Here is a 23,409-nt window from a genome sequence, read left to right on the forward strand (position 1 = left end):
TTATAAATCCTTCCCTTTTATAATCACCTTTTTATACAGTGATTTTATATTTCCCTTTGTTGTTCATCCGTTCCCCAGTGTATTCTTATCATTGTCTAATTTGGTTTTCTCGAGTTACCTATTTCTTTCTATGTTTTATTGGCATCCTTCATTGTACTTCATTGTTCTATGTATATACACAGGAGATGTCTTGATGTGCGTTCCACTGTGGAACGCATGAGCGCTCCATTGCGTTCCAAGCTAGAAAGCTTGAGTAGCCATACGTCGATACGGCTGCGCCACACCATGTCCGGCGATGCGCTCGGACGAGGAAATGCTGTGTGTACCACTTAGAAGAAATGTAAGTGTATTGTTTGTGTACATGTATAAAATGACTTTTTATTGATGTGGCTTGAGAAAGGTTATAGATGCCACAGAAACGAGTCGCCTATGCTTTTTGTGGAATAAAATACAGGCAACTTAGGAACTTAGTTCCCTGATTTGCTACATGCTAACCTGAAGGGGGGTTGTTTCAGCTTACTACTGAATACCCCCCACACGGAGTGAGTATATATCCACCACTCTTCCTTTCCTCTATTAGGGTGGGTTCGTATCGAGGAATTTTCGCGGATAAACTTCGCGGAATTCAACAGTATGTCCGCAGGGGCACGGCCGCGCGCCTTTCCGCCGGCTCCATAGACACCATTCTATGGGCCGACGTATTCCGCTATCCGCCGAAAGAATTGACATCTCCGCCTGTGCCATAGACTCCATTCTAGGCACAGACGGATTCCGCCGTCCGTCGAAAAAATTGAGATGTCAATTCTTTCGGCGGATGGCGGAATCAGCCGGGCCATTAAATGGAATGAGTACTGTGAAACTTTTCCTAGTTTCCCAGCCAACTTTTTTTTTTTTTTTTGCTGGTCTTCGTCATAATATTAGCCCTTCGTTTTTCACATTTCCGTACACATCCTAGGTTTTCAGTTTTTTTACCTCTTTCTAGTTTGACATTTAGAACAATAAAAAAAAAAAAAAAAAAACAGGTTAAAAGTTTTTTTTACTGCTGAAATGTGAGCGCAAGAGAGGCCATAGTACAAGTATGAATCTTTTTCTTACGGGAAATATTGCAAAACAGCAGGGACCGTCAAGGTACAATCAAATTATTTTTAATCACAAAACAAAAATTTGATTTTCAAATATTTCTTAAAAATTAATTACGGTGATCGAAAAAAAATAAATATTAGTCCGAATGGTTCTAGTGGATCTGAAGGATGGTTGTACTTGTAATAAATAGTATACTTGTCTTCAGCATAGAGAGAGAGTTGCATTGTTTTCAGAATAAAAAAAAGAAAGCAAAGTCCTTTATTGATAATGTAGTTGGCTGCGATAGTCGCCCTGTGCGTCTTCTCATTCTTTACACTTGTACCACTCCTTTGTAGTTTTCTGCTCCGCTCCTTGTGGGGGCTTTATGACTACATTGCTTGACATATTAATGTTGTAATATTTGTCTACGATAAAGAAAAAAAAAAATGTTCGTTATAGGTGTCATTTTGATTTGAAGGGATTTCCAAGCTTTTTAATATTTAGCTCTCTTATAGATGGAAAAAAAGTTGATTTGTGATTTTTATTTATTTATTAAAATATGACCTACCTCCGTATGTCGCAGGTTGAGCTTGGATCCAACCATGATGCCACATCTATCACAGTCCCTACTGCAGCCATGACCATCGATATGTGACATGGCTACAGCAGGCCACCCTAAGGCCATATCCACACTACGTTAAAAAAATTGAAAAGGCGTCTGCTTTTTCTATTTAAAAAGACGTCCGTTTTTTGCCATGATTTAATTGATTTCAATGCACAATGCACACAGCGTATTAAATAACAGACTTTGTCTGTGCAGACGTCAAAATGTTAATGACCATTATTGTCGGGCGTCATTTGCAAACACCAGACGTTATTTTTTAGTTGTTTACACAAAGTTTAACTTTTTTCACCGTTTTTACAATTTGAGGCGTATTACCCATCATGGATTCCACAGCTCGCCCCAGCTCGCGGACGCGCGCATCTCCGCTGGTCCCATAGGCTTCATTTTATGGTTTGCAAGATGCCACTGTCCAACCGAAGAATAAACCCGCTCATTCTTCGGGCGGACAGTGGAATCTGGCAAACCATAGAATTAAGCCTATGGGACCAGCAGAGATGCGCGCGGCCATGAGCTTCGGAATCCGCAGCAGGTGATATGCTGGTATTCCGTAGTGTGCACAAACCCTAATTCAATGGACTTTTCAATTGAAGACACACCCAAAGAGCAATCAGTCCACCTAAACTAGAACAATTTAAAAAGCGCATAGGAAAAAACATTGTGGGAACATAGCCTAAAGCTCAAGAATAAAAGGTACTGTAGATAAAACTCCTTTAGGATGCCTTCACACGTAACGGAGAAATCCGCTGCGGATCCCTGCCCTGTACACTCTATGGGCAGACAAACTCGCAGTGGAATGTCAGCAGCCCGCCCTGTTAACCCCCCGCCGCCAGAGCGTATACATCACCACCTCCACACTTCGGCTTGCTTTGGGGCTTCCCGGCATGTCCCACTCGGCCAATTAGTGCGCTGCCCCGCCGCAGTGCACTGATTGGCTGAGCGAGTTGTGAAGACGCCTAGAGCCCCGAAGTAAGCCAGAGCAGGGAGCAGGTGAAGTATACGCTCCGGCGGCGGGGGTTAACGGGGGGTTATCCCGCTGCGAGTTTGTCTGCCCATAGAATGTACAGGGCAGGGATCCGCTGCGGATCCAATACATGTGAAGGCACCCTTAAGAACATATGAAAATAAAGTAAATGTAATGTAAAGTAAACAATAATGTAGAGGGGTTATCCAGGATTAGAGAAACATGGCTGCATTCCTCCAGATTCAGCGCCACACCTGTCCTCAGGTTGTTGTTGTTTTTTTCAGTTGCCCCCCCCCCCCCCCCCCCCCAATCCTGGATAAACCCCTTTTAATTCAGAACAAATCATTTTTTGTAATTCTTAATACACTGGAAATATTAGTATTACCTTTAGTGAAGGCGTAATAGTCAAAACCGTCCGGCTTTTGATAATTTGGCAGTGATATAGCAGAGACGATGTTATTGGGAACGCCTCTCCAGGTCTGACGTATTGTAGTCTCTTGATGGAGAACACCTAAGACACATAGACATTAAACACTTATAATTACTAACCCAACAAAACCTGACCTTCCTCAGGGTTCCTTGTGGCTGATGACCCCCAGCTATGTATTTTTTCCCAGGACATCACCCCTGCACTTCTACGAAATACCACTGAAACCCAAACTATGGAAAACAACTCCTTGGGGAACGTTTATTAAGACCGATGTACTCGCATGACGGTTTTAAATTAGGCCTTGTCCCCAGTTGCCACCACCAGATTCACTTTCTGCCGGATAGTAGGTGCAGGAACCTACACCTGCTCCTGAGCAGGTGTAGGTTTCTGCCATGATTTACACCTGGCAAGCGTGGGTGGTGGTGGGGAGGGGGGGGGGGGGTTCAAAAACATCTCTTTCTTCTTACTGTTGGAAAAGCTGAAAATGCTAAAACTGGAGCCCTGATTGTTTCTAGTCTTGACTTCTTTACCCATCATTCTTTCTCTACATTTTCCCCTCTCCAATGTGTCCTGAATGCAGGAGCCAGACCTACGGTTCCCCTCCCTGTGCCAGCCCTCTGCACTGGTTGCCCATTCACTATAGGTTATAATTATAGTCTGTATTAACCACAAAGCTCTCCCCATTGTGGCACCTCCCTACATCCTGATTCCTGTCTACCGGCATACCCATGTACTATGTTGTGTTATACATCTAAAACTATTTCCACAATCTAATGGCACCTCCCTGATAAGGATCAGACAGTTGAACCCTACTTGCCCAATTCATCTCTATCTGACATCATCTATTGAGGGAGATTCCTAGGCCACCGTACACGTTAGATGGCCATCTGGTCCTGTCAGAACTCTGCATACTTTAATTTGTATGGCCGACTTAATGATGTAATGGTCAATGGATATTTGGAAAGTGATCTACTTTATAAGTTGTATTCACATGGCACAGATTTTTTTTTATAATTTTTTTGCTGTGGTGTTCCGAAAATCGTGCCAAAACCAAAGAAAATCTGAGACGTTGGACGGACATCCAAAAACAATCCAGATGTCAAATGTCTAAAAAAGACTGTGTGTGAACCTAGCCATTCATAGGGCTGGTTGCATAAAACATACACGATTCAGTTACGTGTTCCAAAATGCTCTAACTGTTTTTTTGTTTTTGTTTTTGTTTTGTTTTTTATTATATCCATTTATTCCCCAAAGCCACTTAAGCTCCCCACCATTTTCCAAGTGTGGAGGAGAAAAAAATGAAGAAAAAAAAAAAACACCCAACACCTCTAACTTAAAATACAACTGGTTTAACCTATTTCAGTTGTGTATCTTATGCTGTTTATTACAATCCAAGTAAATTACCTAGCGGCTGCTGTACACTAGTGTAGGTCCGATGTATCTGGATCCGATGTCTCACTATTTCCCGTGGATATCGATACCTTACAGTCTGAACTCTTTGTGTGTACACGGGGTATTCTGCGCTGGGGCGCTTCTTCTTTGTGCACCTTTTGGCTTGTTCCTGGCGGAATGTGTATTTTTGAACAGTCCCACCTACCAAACAAAGCAGTAGTCATATTCATAGACGGGATTGTAAATTCAAATGTAGCCTTTATAAATTTGACTAGCAGAGAGGACCATGATGTATGGGTTAAAAAATAGTATTTTTAAGAGGACCTAGGTAGCTCCACAGATTTAGGTAAATATATGCTTATGACTGTCAACTGGGCAGTCATTACTATTGAGTCCACCGTGGCAAAAGACCCAGAGAGCAGTGGTGACCTCTCCCTTGACAGTTTATGGACATAGTTGAAGTCTTTGGATTGTCAAGGGGTCGGTCACCACTGCGGGTATAGTGCTGAGGCACTCCACATTGAGAACTGAGCTGTGGTGACCGCCCAGTTGACAATCTAGGCTAAAAATAATGGCACTTTCACAAAGGATCATGTCCTCAATTAATATGGAAGACTCTTCAATCAGATATCAATAGGTCACACTGCAAAAGATATAATATGTATTGTATGTGCGGCCCTTTACTTGACCGCTCAGTAGGTCTTATATATAAATGTATATTCTACTTACTTGGTTTAAAAAAATAGACGGACTCTGGTCTTGTTCTAAATCCAGCGACGGGCAGCACGGCAGTCACCCTCCCTCTGAGTCCACCAAACCCTTTAATTATTTCTTTTGGATAACCTGTGTCCATAACATCATTGGTAAAACGCCAGTAACGAGAACCCTGTCAGGATGAATAATAGCCCAAAGTGATGCATATGTTCACACTCCAATTCTTCTATAGATAAAGCATACCTTACAATGTATGTATACTGGGACTTGTCTCCCAAATAAATTGTATACCGGCATAAATCAGACTATAATCACAAGTAGCCTACATTTGGTCTAAGGGTGCTTTCACACTACGGAATCCGCATTCATAACATCTCGCAGATTCCGCTGTGCACTCCCGCTTGACTCTCTGTTTGTGCCATAGACTCCATTCTATGCTCGGGCAGATTCCGCCGTCTGCCCAAATAATTGACATGCCAGTTCTTTGGGCGGACGGCGGGATCTGCTCAAGCATAGATTGGAGTCTATGGGACGGGCAGAGAGTCAAGTGAGGGGCGAGTGGTGGAATCCGCACTATGTTATCCGTGCGGATTCCGTAGTGTGAATGCGCCCTAATAAAGACTATGGCCATGCAGTCATTTTCCAGGATACTGGTAAACTAGTTTAGATTGGTGGCGGTGGAACTCTCGGCAACTATGCCAATGATCTGTATGAAGGGGCTGTTGAGCTCACGTGAGTGCTGCGGCCTCCACAATGTCTATCATTACTGTACTGTACAATACACTGCAACATTGCCCTTTTCCAGTCTCGCCATCATAGGGGGTTCCACCGATAATAAAATTGTAGCTCCTATATCCACCTTTGTGTGCAGTGACAGTAGAGTATGCATGCCAACGCTCTATTCGGAGTCTATTGGCTGCCAAAGTTGAATGCATTGAGACTGTGCTTGGTCAATGGCTAAACCATTCCACCCTTGGATTTGTGAGGGTCCCGTAGGGAAAGTTTCCCCACTATCACACACTTATCGCCTATCTTGTGTCTACACCAGATAGCATACAGGAATGGGTTTCAAAAAGTAGTGCAAAAAATATATCAGTGATATTAAATTTGATACTTTCTAACCTTGTAGACAGTGGAATCAGGACCTTTATATTTCATACAGTGCATAGTCCATAATTTCTCACCTTGAAGAAGAAAGTTTTGCCACCACAATTACATCTAGTAAATACTGTGTCAATTGGTGATGGGATACCCCATACTTCAGTAATTTTCCGTGGACTTTCTGTCACACCTCCTTGATTTAACATCCAATAGTAAGGACCTGAAATTACCCAATGTTTTATCAGAATTGTTATTTGTTGTTGTTTGTTGACATGACAATACCCATTTAGACAACATCTGGCGACTTACCTCGAAACACCACCATGGATCCATTCTGTAGAGTAGTCATCCCATCTGCTGGCTGCCCGATGCACAGATTCTTCTGGGGGTCTAGAGTTTAATATTTACACATATATTAGATAGTTTTCGCTTCTCAACTATTTTTTCTTGGTTTGAATACTCATACTCATACTCAATTGTTATTTGATTTGGTATTTGGGGGATTTTTTTCACCACTTTAAAATATATATATATTTTTAAATGCCTTAGAATGGGTTAAAACGAGTCCCTAGGATTTAATTTTTCCCTCTGTCTTTACCAATTGTCAGCTGTCCCTCTGCTCTGCCCAGGCTGGCCCAGTGAAGATGAGTGCTGATTGGCCAGCAGCTGTACATGCCCCCTGTACACGCCCCCGCACACTGGTGCTACTGAGTAAACTAACTGATCTAAGGGCCCGCCCACCGGCTCAGAGTGAAATAAACTATGAGCGGCACTAAATTAACCTTTGGTACTGCAAAATTACAGTCATAACTGACAGCATACATAGGGCAAACATTATGTATGTATGTATTTATTTTGCTGTGGGTTTTATTTTATGCTTTAAATCTCAAGTATTGATGACTTTATTTGCCAGAATACATCTCATAGCATTAGAAAGGGTTCTGTCAGCCTTTATTTCTTTCTCAGGAACGTATTACTCTTTTTATAGTTTTGAAATAGGCTTATTGTATTTATCAATATAATGGGTCTGGGGTAGTAATTATTTTCTTTTATAAAGATCAGTTGTAATTCCTCGCTATTTAGACATACGCATGCTCAGCTATTGGAATGTTTTTACCATTTGCTTGATGGGTTATGAACATCGGACACTCTAGTGCCATCCGTAATCATGTAAACAGAGGTGACTTTGCAGTATAGACACGTAAGAGACTGGGACCCAGTATAAACAACTAGGTATGCTATGGGCGCATTCATATGCTACCTGTGCTGTCACAGTGTTTAGGCAGTACTAATAAAACATATAGACGTGATCAAGTGGGGGGGGGAGGAGGACCTGGTGGTACTTGAGGATCCTACATGTGATACATACAACTTGTTTCAACAGCGGACCAGAGTCTTTTTCATGACTTGTAAAGGTCAAGTTTCAAAAAAGGCATTGAATGATTTACAAAAATTTGCACCTCCCCATCAGATGTCTTTCACTTTGCTAGGAGTCTTTAAACAGAACCAATAGAAGTTGCCTTTTCTCAGCAATCACCTAAACAGAATGCTTTTTTGCCAATAACAAGCCTTGAAGCTTATCACTTTGCTCCACTGGTCAGTTTTAGAGATGATCGAACATCGGGAAATGTTAGGTTCGATCGAACTCGAACCTTTAGCATTTGATTCCCGATGCCTTCCCGTTCCATTTCGATCGAACCTAAGATTTCCCGATGTTCAATCAACTCTAGTCAGTTTCTCAACTAGTGGTCAAAACAATGGAAAGTGCAGTCCAGTGTTTCCAAATGTAAAATAAAGCACTTGATGGAAAGGAATTGTCTTAAGCATCATATCAGCAGTTTTGTGTCAGTGAAGACTTCAGAAGAGAAGGATTTATGGGGAGTGATTTATGACATCTCACAATCAGTCTCCAGTGCAGCCAGGCGGTAGAGAAAGCTAATTGTATGCTGGGCTGTATAGCTAGAGGTATAACCAGTAGGAAGAGGGAGATTGTGATCCAGCTGTATGGAGCTCTAGTGAGACCACATCTGGAATACTGTGTCCAGTTCTGGAGACTGAAAGATATTGATAATACAGAACAGGTCCAAAGACGGTCTACAAATATGCTGGATGGTCTAAAGAATAAAACCAGTATAGACTTAAGGATCCAAATCTGTATAGTCTGAAGAGAAAGGGGGAACAAAACCTTTATGTATGTTAAAGGACTAAATGAGGTTCCGTGAGTGAAAAAACTGAATACAAGAACAAGGGAGCACAACCTGTGATTATTGAGGTAAAGATCAGAAGCAACATGAGAAAATATTATTGAACTGAAAGAGTAGTAGATGCTTAGAACAAACTTCCAGCAGATGTGATTGGTAAAACAGTAACTGAGTTTACACATGCCGTGGATAAACGTAAAAGGAACTACCATAACAGCAGACTAGATGGACTAGGTGATCTTTTTCTGATGACAATCATCTGTGCTTACTGAAGAGGCTTTAAATGTGTGCGGGACCGCTCCAATTTGGGCGGTCCTGCACACATTAGTGTGTCACAGCTGCCTGTCATTAACCCCCTTAAATGCCACAACTCATAGCGATCGCTGCATTTAAGGTAATCAGTGACAGGACAAGGACCTGTCACTGACTGATCGGGACCCCTGCAGCATGGCTGATTTTATAAAATTATATAGTAGAAAAAAATTAATAAAAAAAAAATCAAGAAGCTGTTAATTCTTGCCTTCAAATATAATCTAACCCAAAGCGGTTTATCATGGCTTCCAGCATAGCCACCATGGCTTAGTTATCTACAGAATCCATTATGCTTGTGTAAACTACTAACTGCAACATAATATCATATGAATATATGGAGTGAAAATATATTAAAATAGTTAAACAAAGTAAAAAAAAAAAAAAGGAATATGAGACTGTACTTACCATTTGAGCTTTTGATTTTATTAAGGAGGAGTTGCCATTGTGATGGCCTCTGTATAGTGTAGGTATGCACTCCTGTTATATTTGTCATTGACGGACCATTCATCCTGCGGTATATTTCTTCCATGATCTCAATGATTCTTCCTGGCTGTTGATCCCCATTGGGTGTTATCACATATGGGTTCTTGAAGGGAATATTTCTATCATCTGTATTAGGTTGCTTTTTGTCTGGAGAGGGTGTACTTACAAGTGGATTTTGCCGCTGCATCTCAGTACATATTGTGTTGATATGTTGAAGGTCATCCTCTGATATTTTCAATTTAATGGCTTCATCTTTAAGCAAGTCACACACATGATATGGATTAGTTGTAGAGGGCTTGGTGGTTTTGGCATCCTCCATGTCGTCAGGTTCTGTTGGCATGCTTGTAGTAAAACCTTTGGGCTTTGGTGTTTTTGCTGGACGTGCCGGCTTGGTGGACGTCTCTTTGTCATCTTTACCTGTAGGCTTAGCAGTTGTCTTCGAAACAATGTTTTTATTTGGAGTTGGTCTTGGTTTTCTAGTGCTCCTTACTGTAGGAACCTCAGTCTCCTCTTCAGGTAGTTGCGTTGTCAGATTATCAGGTTGCTTTGTTGTCAGTTTTTCCTTTGGTTCAGCGCTTGGCCCTTTTGTGGTACTTTTTGGTGAACTAGTCTTATCTGAATGCTTTGTGGCTGTTTCCGTGATCTTTGTAATATCCTTTTGAGTTGTCGTTTCCATGGTTTGTGCTTGTTCGCTTTTCCGAGTAGTAGCTGTGGTAGAGAAAGGCATCGTATTAGTATTTGCCATGAAATAGCCAGTGATTTGGTCAAGTGGCCTATCGGTAAATTCAGAAGGGGCAGTCATACTCTGTTGTGTGCCGGTTGCTTTAGAAGTGATATATTTACCGTTATCGGTGGTGGGAAGTGTTTGTTTTGTGGGAGTCATCGGTTCGGTACTAAAGGACGGTGTGTTTGTTGTTTCCTGTGATTTTCCAGAGACTGTTGTGGGGTTTTTACCACTAGAATCTGTTGTGCTTTGATCTTGGGGAGTTTTCAAAGTGCTCGCTGTAAAATTAAAAGAAGGTTCGTGTAAATTCATGTATGAGGTGCTTGTGCTCTTAGTATCTGTGACAATAGTCTTAACCGTATTTATAGGCATATTCTGATCAATACTACCATCTAAGCCTTGCTTACTAGTACTACTCTCCTCATACTCTTGTGTACTGCTTGTGGTATGAGGAAGCACTGAATGCTTTGAACTTACAATACTATGAAGAGTTGTTAGCCTACTGGTAGTATCTATATCTAAAAGAGTACTTAGTAAGGGGTCCTTTATAGTAACTGAGAATGCTTCAGTAGGTTCACGATTTACTTGTTCATGTTCAATATTTGATGCCGCTGTATCTATACCCTGTGCTATAGTGGTAGCCATATTAGACAAATGCTCGGCACTGGAAGGATCTGCTGTTCCTCCAGTTGTGTAAAGTTTGTCTAACAATTTAAAGGCTGTGGAAAGCGGTATCTCATTGGTGGTTGGAGCTACGGTGGATTCTGCCACGTCTACTATTGTAGAAGTGGACTCTGTAGCCGTGTCTCCCCGGCTGCTGAGCTGTGTTGGCATAGGTTTGGTCATGATTGAAACTTCTTCTGCAATCCTGGTCACAGAATTGGACTGGTCAGCACTGGAATCTCTATCCAACATAGTAGTAAGGCCATCGGCACTCTCAGTAGTAACAATGGCTTCTTCTGTAACTATTGTAGAGATGCTAGTTTTGGCTTGTTCTGCACTGGTCTCCCCTGTTACCATCTCAGGCTTGAGAGTATTTTCCTTTGATACAAATGGAAGGTTGCTTGTTTCAGACAAAGACATTCTTGAAACTGGGCTTGTTTCTTGAGTGTCTTGGGTGCTAAACAACATAGGAACTTCAGTAATTGTTGACGTCTGCTCTTTACTTAATGGTAATTCCTCAGTATCTACTGCTACTGTGCTATGTCCAACACTGGTTGACATGGGTTCCTCACTTGACACAATGGACAGAGTAGGATCAATCGTGCTAGCCTCCTCTAAGGTTGTTCCACTAACCATTGGGCTATTGGATATTGGCTGGTCACTTACAGTCATAGATGTACTCTCTGGCTGCTCTGTGCTGACCTGACCCTGAGTGTGTGGCTCTTCTGTCAAATCGTCTTTTTCTAACGGTGTAGTTTTGAGTAGTGGAGAACTGGTTATGCTACTTGCATCTGTTTCTTTGGAGACTAATGTGGTTAGTGCACTGTCCCCAGTAGTAGTTGTCTGATCTTTAGTGGGCATTAATGTTTCGTCTGAAGAAATGTCTGTTGTTTCACTGGACACTACTGTTACGCTGGATGTTACTCCATCAGCCGCTACACTAGTGAATATTTCCTTAAGAGGTTCAGTAGTCGTTTCTTTAAGCAATGAGTCTGTAGGTGACACATCTGTCTTTTGGTATTTAGGGACATCTGATGGTGCTGGTGTCTCTGATGTATCACTGGTGTTGGCGTCTCTGATGTCATCTGTGTCTGGTTGTTTAGTGATGTCTGTAGTCTGCGATATACTTGTTTCTGCTGTGATAGATGTTGCTATATTGTCTGTAGATGTATGTGTAGGATCACTTGATGTTTCTGTGGAGCCTTTTCCTTCTATATTTACATCAGTTGTGGCTAATACTATCTCAGTTGTTTTACTGGGGGTTAAAGTAGAATAGACGTCATCTGTGTTTGGTTGTTTAGTAATGTCTTTGGTCTGCAATGTACTTGTTTCTGCTGTGTTAGATGTTATATTATATGTTGGATCAATTGGTGTTTCTGTGGAGCCTTTTTCTACTTCTGTATTTGCAGCAGTTGTGGCTAATTCTGTCTCAGCTGTTATACTGGGGGTTAAAGTTGACTGGATGTCATCTGTGTCTGGTTGTCTACTTATGTCTGTGGTCTGCAATGTACTTGTTTCTGCTGTGTTAGTTGTTATTGCATTGTCTTTAGATGTATCTGTAGGATCACTTGATGTTGCTGTGGAGCCTTTTCCTTCTATATTTGCAGCAGTTGTGGCTAATTCTGTCTCTGTTGTTTTACTGGGGGTTAAAGTTGACTGGATGTCATCTTTTTCTGATTGTTTAGTGATGTCTGTGGTCTGCAGTGTACTTGTTTCCGCTATTTTAGTTGTTATTGCATTGTCCTTAGATGTATCTGTTGGATCACTTGGTGTTTCTGTAGAACCTTTTTCTACTTCTATATTTGCAGCAGTTGTAACAAATTCTATATAAGTTGTTTTACTGGGCATTAAAGTCGATTGGACATAATCTGTGTCTGGTTGTTTAGTAATGTCTGTGGTCTGCAGTGTACTTGTTTCCGCTGTGTTAGTTGTTATTGCATTGTCCTTAGATGTATCTGTTGGATCACTTGGTGTTTCTGTAGAGCCTTTTTCTACGTCTATATTTTCAGCAGTTGTGGCTAATTCTGTCTCTGTTGTTTTACTGGGGTTAAAAGTTGACTGCATGAGATCTGTTTTTGGTTGTTTACTGGTGTCTGTGGTCTGCAGTGTACTTGTTTCCGCTGTGTTAGTTGTTATTGCATTGTCCTTAGATGTATCTGGATCATTTGGTGTTTCTGTAGAGCCTTTTTCTACTTCTATATTTGCAGCAGTTGCAACAAATTCTATATCAGTTGTTTTACTGGGGGTTAAAGTCGATTGGACGTCCTCTTTGTCTGGTTGTTCAGTGATGTCTGTGGTCTGCAATGTACTTGTTTCTGCTGTGTTAGATGTTATTATATTTGATTTTTGTGTAGCTTCACTTGATGTTGCAGCAGTTGTGACTAATTCTATATCTGTTGTTTTACTGGGCATTAAAGTCGATTGGACGGCATCTGTGTCTGGTTGTTTATTGATGTCTGTGGTCTGCAGTGTACTTGTTTCTGCTGTGTTAGTTGTTATTGAAAATTCTTTAGATGTATCTGTTGGATCACTTGATAATACTGTTGAGCCTTTTCCTTCTATATTTGCAGCAGTTGTGGCTAATTCTGTCTCTGTTGTTTTACTAGGGGTTAAAGTTGACCGGATGTCATCTGTTTCTGGTTGTTCAGTGATGTCTGTGGTCTGCAATGTACTTGTTTCAGCTGTGTTAGTTGTTATTGCATTGTCCTTAGATGTATCTGTTGGATCACTTGGTGTTTCTGTGGAGCCTTTTTCTACTTCTATATTTTCAGCAGTTGTAACTAATTCTATATCAGTTGTTTTACTGGGGGTTAAAGACGATTGGACATAATCTGTGTCTGATTGTTTAGTAATGTCTGTGGTCGGCAATGTACTTGTTTCTGATGTGTTAGATGTTGCCACATTATCTGTATATGTATGTGTAGGATCACTTGATGTTGCTGTGGAGCCTTTTTCTACTTCTATATTTTCCGCAGTTGTGGCTAATTCTGTCAAAGTAGTTTTTTGCGAGGTTAAAGTTGTCTGGATTTCATCTGTGTCTGGTTGTTCAGTGATGTCTGTGGTCTGCAATGTACTTGATTCTGCTGTGTTAGATGTTATTATATTTGATGTTTGTGTAGCTTCACTTGATGTTGCAGCAGGTGTGACTAATTCTATATCTGTTGTTTTACTGGGTGTTAAAGTCGATTGGACGGCATCTGTGTCTGGTTGTTTATTGATGTCTGTGGTCTGCAGTGTACTTGTTTCTGCTGTTTTAGTTGTTATTGTAGTGTCTTTAAATGTATCTGTAGGATCACTTGATGATGCTGTTGAGCCTTTTTCTTCTATATTTGAAGCAGTTGTGGCTAATTCTGTCTCTGTTGTTTTACTGGGGGTTAAAGTTGACTGGATGTCATCTGTTTCTGGTTGTTTTGTAATGTCTGTGGTCAGCAATGTACTTGTTTCTGTTGTGTTAGATGTTGCCATATTATCTTTAGATGTATATGTAGGATCACTTGATGTTGCTGTGGAGCCTTTTCCTCCTTCTATATTTGTAGCAGTTGGGGTTAATTCTTTCTCTGTTGTTTTACTGGGGCTTAAAGTTGACTCAATGTCATCTGTTTCTGGTTGTTTACTGGTGTCTGTGGTCTCCAGTGTACTTGTTTCTGCTGTGTTAGTTGTTATTGTATTGTCTTTAGATGTATCTGTAGAATCAGTTAAAGATGCTGTGGAGCCTTTTCCTTCTATATTTGCAGTGGTTGTGGCTAATTCTGTCTCTGTTGTTTTACTGGGGTTTAAAGTTGATTGGACATCATCTGTGTCAGGTTGTTTACTGATGTCTGTGGTTTGCAATGTACTTGTTTCTGCATTAGTTGTTATTGCATTGTCCTTAGATGTATCACTTGGTGTTTCTGTGGAGACTTTTTCTGTCTCTTTATTTTCAGCAGTTGTTGCTAATTCTATCACAGTTGTTTTACTTGGGGTTAAAGTTGACTGAATGTCATCTGTGTCTGGTTGTTTAGTGATGTCTGTGGCCTGCAGTGTATTTGTCTCTGCTGTGCTAGTTGTTACTGCATTGCCTTTAGATGTATCTGTAGGATCACTTGTTGCTGTTGAGCCTTTTCCTTCTACATTTTCAGTAGTTGAGGCTAATTTGATCTCGGTTGCTTTACTAGGGGTTAAAGTTGACTGGGCGTCATCTGTGTTTGGCTGTTTAGTGACGTCTGTGGTCTGTAATGTTATTGTTTCCGCTGTGTTAGATGTTATTATATTATCTTTAGATGTATATGTCGAATCACTTGTTGATGCTGTGGAGCCTTTTTCTACTTCTAGATTTTCAACAGTTGTTACTAAGTTTGTCTCAGTTGGTTTACTGGGGGATATAGTTGGCTCCATATCATCTGTGTTTGTTTGTTTAGTGATGTCTGTGGTCTGCAGTGTAATTGTTTCTGCTGTGTTAGACGTTTTCATATTGTCTTTAGACATTTGTGTAGGATCACTTGATGTTGCTGTGGAGCCTTTTTCCACTTCTATATTTTCAGCAGTTGTGGCTAAATCTATCTCAGTTGGTTTGCTGGGGGATATAGTCGACTTTATGTCATCTGTGTTTGGTTCTTTAGTGGTGTCTGTGGTCGGCAATGTACTTGTTTCTGCTGTGTAAGATGTTACTATATTATCTTTAGATGTATGTGTAGGATCACTTGACGTTACTGTGGAGCCTTTTCCTACTTCTGCATTTTCAGTAGTTGTCCCTGATTCTATCGCAGCTGTTTTACTGGAGGTTAAAGTGGACTGGAGTTCTTCAGTGTTTTGTGTTTTAGTGATGTCTGTGGTCTGCGTTGATATTGGTTGTGCTGTGTTAGATGTTATTATATTGTCTTTAGATGTATATGTAGGCTCAGTTTTCTCTAGTGAGGTCGATTCCTTGGTCTTAGCTGTAGACAGCTGACCACCTTCTACAGTTGAGAACATGGATGGTGTTGACTTTTCATCAGTTCCCTTTACAGTAACTTGTAAAGGTGTGCTATCATCTACTTCTGCAGCTTTGGACAAAGCCTCTGTAGTTTTGGTGGGTGTTTGCTCGTCTTCCGTAGACTTTGTCTCTTGCCCTACACTTGTAGTTACAGGTACATTTTTTTGTGTAGGCAACTTTTCAGTGTTCACTGTGCCAATTGATGGAGTCCCTTCCAGTATGACTGTCCCTGTAGGTTTTGCATCTGGTGACACAGTAACATCTTTAGACACTGTGACTGACGGGAAGTGTGTACTAGTCCCTTCTACATCTACAGCTTCTTCCATCGGTGTTTCCTGTGTGCTTAACTCCTTTGGAAGTGGAGTGCTCTGTAACCGAGCTGTACTTTGTTTAGCTTCGGTGACAATTGCTGGGGAACTGAAAGCTATTGTCTGTTCAGTAGTGGATTCTGGATTATTAATGCTGGTTGAACTAGGAGTCTTGTCTGTAGACTCTATCACTTTCATTGTGGTTCCTACATAGTTCGTAACATCTTCTGTTGGAGGTTTATTTTCTGTGGTCGGATTAGGTGCTTCACTTGCTGAACTACTCTGTCTTGTATTTTCAGTGCTAACCATGTCCAAGCTTGTTTTAGCTGCTGTTGGACCTATCGTTTTAATATCTGTTTCTGTAGTTTGACCTGTACTTTGTTTTGTTGTGGTTTGCATCGATGTACTATCATATGATGTTTGTTTTTCTCTCAATGTCTCTGTTGGTAACTGCGTTGCCTCAGTTGTCGATCTAGTTTGCTCTGAGCTTGCTTCGGACTCAGCTGTTGACGGTACTGCTGGTTGCCCAGTTGAAAATGTTTTTACAGTCTCTAACGTGTCTGGCGTGCTTATCTTTTCCTCCCTAGGGGTTTCCGTTTTTGGGTCTTCTTGACTTGGCTTTTTTGTTACCAATGTGCTTAAAATATTATTTGAATTTGTAGGAGTGATGCTGTCTTTTGATGTTGTGCATGGGGGGCAGAGATCAGTCGTACTGCTATCTGGTGAAGGGGAGTTATATTCTTCTGGAGATTGCTTTGTTGTGGCCTCAAGACTGATCAGTAGTTGATCTATTCCTGGTGGGGTTGTATGTGCAAGTATTCTAATATCTTCCATTGTTGTTTTTACATCCTTTGCTGTGCTTTTTTCAGACACTCTATTGTCTGTGCTTTCAACAATTGTGGAAGATCTCGCTGTTGACTCCTTGTTTACCTCTTCAGTCGTCTCACCATTTGATAAAGTGTCTGGATTCAATGTACTTTTTATACTATTTTTACCATCAGTTGTTTCTGTCGTGGCCTTCTCTGCCGTTGTACTCTGTGTGGAGGGTTTCATCGCATTTGTAGTTTTCTCAGGTGCTTCCTTAGTTGGTATAACAGTGGATGTAGTAGGCTTTGTCTTGTCTGAAGTTACTGTCGGGTTTCCTGTTGATGACGTGGTTGGATTTGTTGTCCCTGTAGTCAAACTTGTTCCCACTGTAGTCAGTGATGCCGCTGTCGTTGAGTTGACCATCAAAGTTGTTGGTGTTGTTGTTGGCAAAAAGTCCATTCCACTGCCATCGTCTCCAGAGCCTTCATCTGGAAATGTGGGTTCAGGGGTTGGAAGTGACCCTTTGTCTTTTCTTCTCTTTGGCGGCATCAATGGATCTTCTGGTGGGTCTTCTTCTTGAAAAAAAGCAAGTAGGTTATTATTATATGGATTTAAGTTTATGCAGCTATTTTTGCTCGAAAGTTTATGTACCTTTTCTTAATCTTCCTAATCTAATAACCCCTTTAACTGCACTATATATTATTAAAGGGATAGTTTTTTCTTTCAAATCAACTGGTGCCAGAAAGTGCCATAGATTTGTAATGTACTTATGCTGCTGTATGTCCTGCAGGAAGTGGTATTCTTTCCAGTCTGGAGAGCAGGAGAGGTTTTCTATGGGGATTTGCTTTTGCTTTGGACACTTCCTGACATGGACAGAGGTGGCAACAGAGAGCACTGTGTCAGACTGAAGAGAATACACCACTTCCTGCAGGACATATAGCAACTGATAGGTAATGGAAGATTGGAGATTTTTTAATAGAAGTAAATTACAAATCTCTGACACTTTCTACCGCCAGTTGATTTGAAAGAAAAAAAATGGCGGACAACCCTTTTAAAATTAAAGTAATAGTAACTATATTATTAAAATGGCCGTCTTTATTTCTTACCTGGAAACTTCTTCTTTTTTTTGTCTAAAAGGTTTTTCTTGTTGCCTTTTAACCTCCTTGAAGTTGATTTCCGTTTGGAATGTGAGGACTGGGACTGAGAAGAACTTTGGAATTCACTTTCTACAGTTTCTAAAATAAGAGATGACACCAAATTAATTCATAAAGTAGAAGACTCATTGTATGTATTTTATCTGTTTGTTTTACAATCCAAAGCTATTTTCATGTAAAGTTTTTCGAATTCGAATGAATCGAATGTTCAGTCCTCTGTTGGAGTCACGTTCGGCATATGAGGCTCCAATAATATAACAGGCCGACCACACAAATTGAGGAAATACCTAACCGTTTTTTTTATAGAAAACGAATACATTTGCATCCCTTTATTACTTACCTTCTTTTTCTTCTTCTGAGTTAATCTTCTTTTTTATTTTTGAAATAGCTTTTGGATTTGGTTTCTTTTTAGGGTCCTTTCCTTTTCCAGGTTTCGATGGTTCTGGTGAAAAAAAAATCAGGTGTCATTAGGGGTTTGCCGCCATTGTCGGAAATCTTAGCACAACTATTGACAGCAACACTAGACAAAAATAATAATAAATAATATAATAAAGTCCTCAGTTTACAAAAAAAAAAAATTCCCTTAAGAAATCCAACCAAACTTGAAAAGATCTTCTGCGGTGGATTTCCCTGCAGATTTGCTGTGAAAGCTTTCCGCAGCAAATTTGCCACAGGCGAACCTACTCTTAGGAGGCTTTCCTGTATCCCTAGGATCATCGCCTTCCTTTTCATTGGGGCGTTTGGGTTTTCGTGGATTATTATCATCATCATCAGGGTTTCTTTGATTTGGCGCTGAAAGCACATTTACATTCATCAAGTCAAAATTATGCCATTTTAAGGGTATATGCACACGGAGTAATTCTGTCGGAAAACTCAGTGCGTAATCCACTGCTCGTCCCCGCGTGCTCCTGCTTCCCTTTCCGCCAGCTCCATAGATTCCATTGTATGGTTGGGCAGATTCTGTCGTCTGCCAAAAGAATTGACGTCAATTCTTTGGGAGGACAGCGGAATCCACCCGAGCATATAATGGAGCCAGCGGTAAGGGAAGCGGGAGCGCGCAGGGATGAGTAGCAGATTCCGGCCAGAGTTTTCAGTCAGAATTACTCCATGTACATATACTCAAAGAGTTTTCCGTCATTCTGCCGATCATTGATAGATGAACTATCCCCTGCACAGAACTGCAGCCATCGCTCATTCAAGTGGAGTGGAGTCAGCTTACGCTCCCTTCACAATGAGGTGGCTAGGGGGACCAATGTGCAAAGGAAATGTAAGTAAGAAAGTACTAAACTAGTGGTGTGTTCCTGTTATATTTTAAGATGATTGGAAATTCTAGTCCACTACCAGTGATTGCCCATCCTTGCCATGTTCTATCGCTTTATAACACAGGAAAACACCTAAAAACTGCAAGCTCTATCCCCCACTCACCTGATGGGCAGGGGGAAGGGCACAACAAGGCAGGGAGAAGCGATGACCTCCTCCAACACCTGTTTTTTCTTTGTTGTATCCGCTCGCAGACATAAATCATGGCACATATCTACACCTGCTCCCGTGCATGTTGTACAATGCCTGTGCCAGGTGCAGGGTCGGCCAGATTTACTAAGAGCCATGTGCCTAAATCAGTCCGGGAAACTGGGGGCAGGGCTGTATTTAAAACAGGCGTACGTGTATACCAGTCTTGAAAATGTCCCCCAAAGAGTTTATAAACAGCAACTGTAAGTATTACTAAAACAAGTCATGTACTTTTACTCCACAGGATAGTTAATATCTACAGAGCAGGTATTTACCGTGTGTACAGTGGGAGGAGTATATACGGTAAGCCCTTGCACCTGTGGGTTGCTGTTGCACCTTCTGTTTTTTGTCTGTACTTAAGCCACAAGCAGCGTGCAACCTGCAGTGTGAACAGAGTCATAGATTTCCCTTTTTTTCTAGTGGACAAGTATGACATTGCGTGGGGTCCGACGTCCGTGCACCCTGGGGATCTCTTGATAGGCACCCTGGCTCCTTTGTAATGCATGTGATCGGCAGCTCCATTCATTCCGTATGAAGCCGCCAGAAAGCTTTCCAGTGGCTCCATAGAGAATGATTGGAGCTATATGTCGAAAACCCAGCTATATAAGCAGTTATATATATATAGTAATTTATATATTGTAACTCTGGTGCAAGTATCTTATGGTGAAGTCAAAATCTTTAATAAAGTAAACAATGCAAAAAAAAAAAAAACTGTAAGAAATCCAACCGAAATTTGCAAGATTTTCTGTGGTAGATTTCCCTGCAGATTTGCTGTGAAGACAGCAAATTTGCTACAGATGAACCTACTCTTCGGAGGCTTTCCTCTATTCCTAGGGTCATCGCTTTCCTTTTCATTGGGGCGTTTGGGTTTTCGTGGATCATCATCATCATCAGGGTTTCTTTGATTTGGTGCTGAAAGCACATTTACATTTAGTTAAAGGGATGCCATTTAAAGGTTTGGTTTTCAGGGGTATCTGAACCCTGCTTATTAGTAATTGACTAACTATCCTGTGCACAGAACCACAGCAATGCCTTATTCAAGTAAATGAAGTCCGCTGTTGCTCCCTTCACAAGAAAGTGGCTGGGAGGACCACTGTGCAAAGAAAATTTGAGAAAGTAAAAAGCTCTAAACTTGCAGTGTGCTCTCTTAATTTTCCAAGATCAGTGCAGATCCTAGAAATCGACCAGTTATTGCATATTCTTGCCATGTTCTATCATTATGCAGCATAGGAGAACACCTTAAACACTGCAAAGACACCATCACTTCCTCAGGAAAGGAACAACCAAGCCAAGGAATGTCTCCAATTAAGGTTAACCAGCGTCCTTTTGCATGCACTTACTAATAATTGCTCCCACTAGCCAGAAACCTACTCCACACTGATGAGGGGCAAAAACCTCGAAACAGCTGTCTGTGGATGGATTCCTTTGCTTGGGTGGTTCCCTTATTGGAGACATTCCTTGGCTTGGTTGTTCCATCCCGGAGGAAGTTCTGGCTAGTTCACTGACGTCGAGACACGTGATGGTGTCTCTGCAGTGTTCTTTTGCATATTTGATTTTCCAGGGGGCAATGTTCTAGAATACACTGACGTTGAGACACGTGATGGTGTCTCTGCAGTGTTTTGGTTGATCTCCCTGAGGTCAACCAGCGTCCTTTTGCATGCACTTATTAGTCATTGCTCCCACTAGCCAGAAACCTACTCCACACTGATGAGGGGCAAAACCCCTGAAACAGCGGTTTGTGGATGGATACCTTGCTCGTGTGGTTGACCTAATTGGAGACATTCCTTGGCTTGGTTGTTCCTTCCCGGAGGAAGGTCTGGCTAGTTCACTGACGTCGAGACACGCGATGGTGTCTCTGCAGTATTCTTTTGCATAGGAGAACACCTTAAGGCTTCGATCACACACAGTAAAATAAAAGCTAAATACAATCAAAACTTTGATAGAATAAGACAATGGGGGGATTTATGAAGACCGACGTACAAGTAAACCGGTCTTATGTTAAGCCTCGCCTCCTTTTTCGCTGCACGATTCACTAAGAGGTGTATGCCTCTTAGTGAATCCGGCCGGCCGGGCGCCCGAATCTGCACCCGGTGTACCAAATCTACACCTGCTTCCAGCAGGTGTAGATTTGAGTCATGATTTGCTCCTCCGAGCAGACTTAAATTATGATAAATGAGGCGTGAGAGGAGGCCACACCTCCTCCTCTATCACGCCTCCACAAACTCCGAGCGGGGTGTATGAAAGGCGTACGTCAGGGAGAAGGGGCGAATCTGCACCTTCTCCCTGGCATACGCCTCTGGCGTAAGCTTAGTAAATCCCGCCCATAGTGTGAACGGATGCAATAAAACGACAGGTGGTAAATAATGAGCATGTTGATTACTTGGATGGTCATGTCATAATTAGGCATGAGCAAATGTACAGTAGTAGCGAAGGCTTGGCGGTCAGCTGGCTGCCTTTAAACTATGCTCCGGGTGCCTGGAAAAGCTGGATATAGTCCCGAGAAACTTCTCCCAGGACTGCATCCAGCTTTTCCAGGAGCCCGGAGTGCCCCGGAGTGTAATTCAAAGGCAGCCGACCGTCGAGCCTACCGTAGTGCTTTGCTAGTCCTGTAAATTCGCTTGTCCCTTGTCATATTGAATTACAGCTATGGCTTCGTTCACACAGAGCAAAAGGGGCGGATTATGCGAGGAAATATTTCCGCCTGAAATCAACTGACGCGAAATTCCGAGCAGAATATAAGCAGAATGTAAGCAGAATCCCTGTGTATTACGCTAGGGAAATGTTCAGCTCGTAATCAGCTCTTGACAAATTCAGCGCGGAATACTCGAGGAATCCGCGCTGAATCCACATGCATTCAGCGCTGAAATTCAGCGAGTATTTGGCGAGTAAACTAGACTATACCAGAACATATACTAGAATTTTTTCCCCATTTCTGCGCTGATTCAGTGCGTAATTTCCGCTTGTATTACGCTTGTATTCCGCGCTGAAACAGAAAATCAGAGCCCCATTGGTTTGTATAGGCTTCCGCTAGCGGAAGAATGAACATGTTCATTCTTGTGGCGGAAAGCGGATTAGTTCAGTGCGGAAATTCCACAGTGTGAACTGCAGAGCAGAATTTCCATTCAACACAATGGAAATTAGCTCTGCACCCATTTTAACGGCTGAAATTTCAGCGCAGAAATTCAGCTGCTTTTGCTCTGTGTGAACGAGCCCTATTATTCTATACAGTTTGTCTGCACTGACGACCAATTTCTCATTGACTTCACAAAAGATCGTTATTATATTGAAAATACAGCTGTATTTTACCTCATGGTTAATTTTTACTTTACGGTATTTTAAAGAAATCCAACCACAATTTGCAAAATTTTCTGCAGTTTTTTTTTTTTTAGGTGGATTTCCCTGCAGATTTGCTGTGAAGACTTTCCACTGCAAATTTGCTACAGGTGAACCTACTCTTAGGAGGCTTTCCTGTATCCCTAGGATCATCACCTTCCTTTTCATTGGGGCGTTTGGGTTTTCGTGGATCATCATCAGGATTTCTTTGTTTTGGTGCTGAAAGCACATTTACATTTAGTTAAAATGGTGCCATTTAAAGGTTTTTTCAGGACATTTACATTCATCAAGTCAAAATGATGCAGTTAAATGGTGTTTTTTTTCGGGTTGTCAGCACCCTCCTGATCAGTGATTGATGAACTATCCTGTACATAGGCCATCGATCTCTTTTACACAGAAAATCCCTTTAACCCTTTAATCAAATTATATGTTATCTTGATATAAATGTTTAATTCCTTTCAGTACCAGAATGACTGAGTAAGAACATCCACGTTGATCTAATATTAAGACCCCCATGATTTTTTTATGAATATTTTCCTTACCATCATCTTCATCTGTGGGTCTGTCCTTTTTCCTATTTGGACTTTTGGGATTTGGCTTCCTTCTCCCTTTGTCGGATGGGTCCTCGGGAGAATCATCTTGAGAATAATAGAGAACAAATCATTGGTAAATCCACCAC

General features: G+C 41.4%; 1 protein-coding gene across 1 annotated transcript in view; it reads right to left on the reverse strand.

The window, feature by feature from the left end:
• Positions 1 to 1,057: 1,057 nt before the first annotated feature.
• Positions 1,058 to 23,409, reverse strand: part of PRG4 (proteoglycan 4) — a 98,112-nt gene continuing 75,760 nt past the window's right edge. The window contains 15 exon segments of the mRNA XM_069967959.1: positions 1,058 to 1,487; positions 3,034 to 3,159; positions 4,483 to 4,671; positions 5,200 to 5,356; positions 6,369 to 6,505; positions 6,595 to 6,675; positions 9,204 to 9,989; positions 10,125 to 10,283; positions 16,923 to 17,309; positions 17,841 to 17,969; positions 18,229 to 18,330; positions 18,573 to 18,680; positions 20,205 to 20,309; positions 22,851 to 22,949; positions 23,273 to 23,368. Of these exon segments, the coding sequence (XP_069824060.1) occupies positions 1,387 to 1,487; positions 3,034 to 3,159; positions 4,483 to 4,671; positions 5,200 to 5,356; positions 6,369 to 6,505; positions 6,595 to 6,675; positions 9,204 to 9,989; positions 10,125 to 10,283; positions 16,923 to 17,309; positions 17,841 to 17,969; positions 18,229 to 18,330; positions 18,573 to 18,680; positions 20,205 to 20,309; positions 22,851 to 22,949; positions 23,273 to 23,368 (2,762 nt within the window). The 3' untranslated portion in view covers positions 1,058 to 1,386.

The sequence above is a fragment of the Dendropsophus ebraccatus genome, chromosome 4, assembly GCF_027789765.1.
Source record: "Dendropsophus ebraccatus isolate aDenEbr1 chromosome 4, aDenEbr1.pat, whole genome shotgun sequence".
Lineage (NCBI taxonomy): Eukaryota > Metazoa > Chordata > Amphibia > Anura > Hylidae > Dendropsophus > Dendropsophus ebraccatus.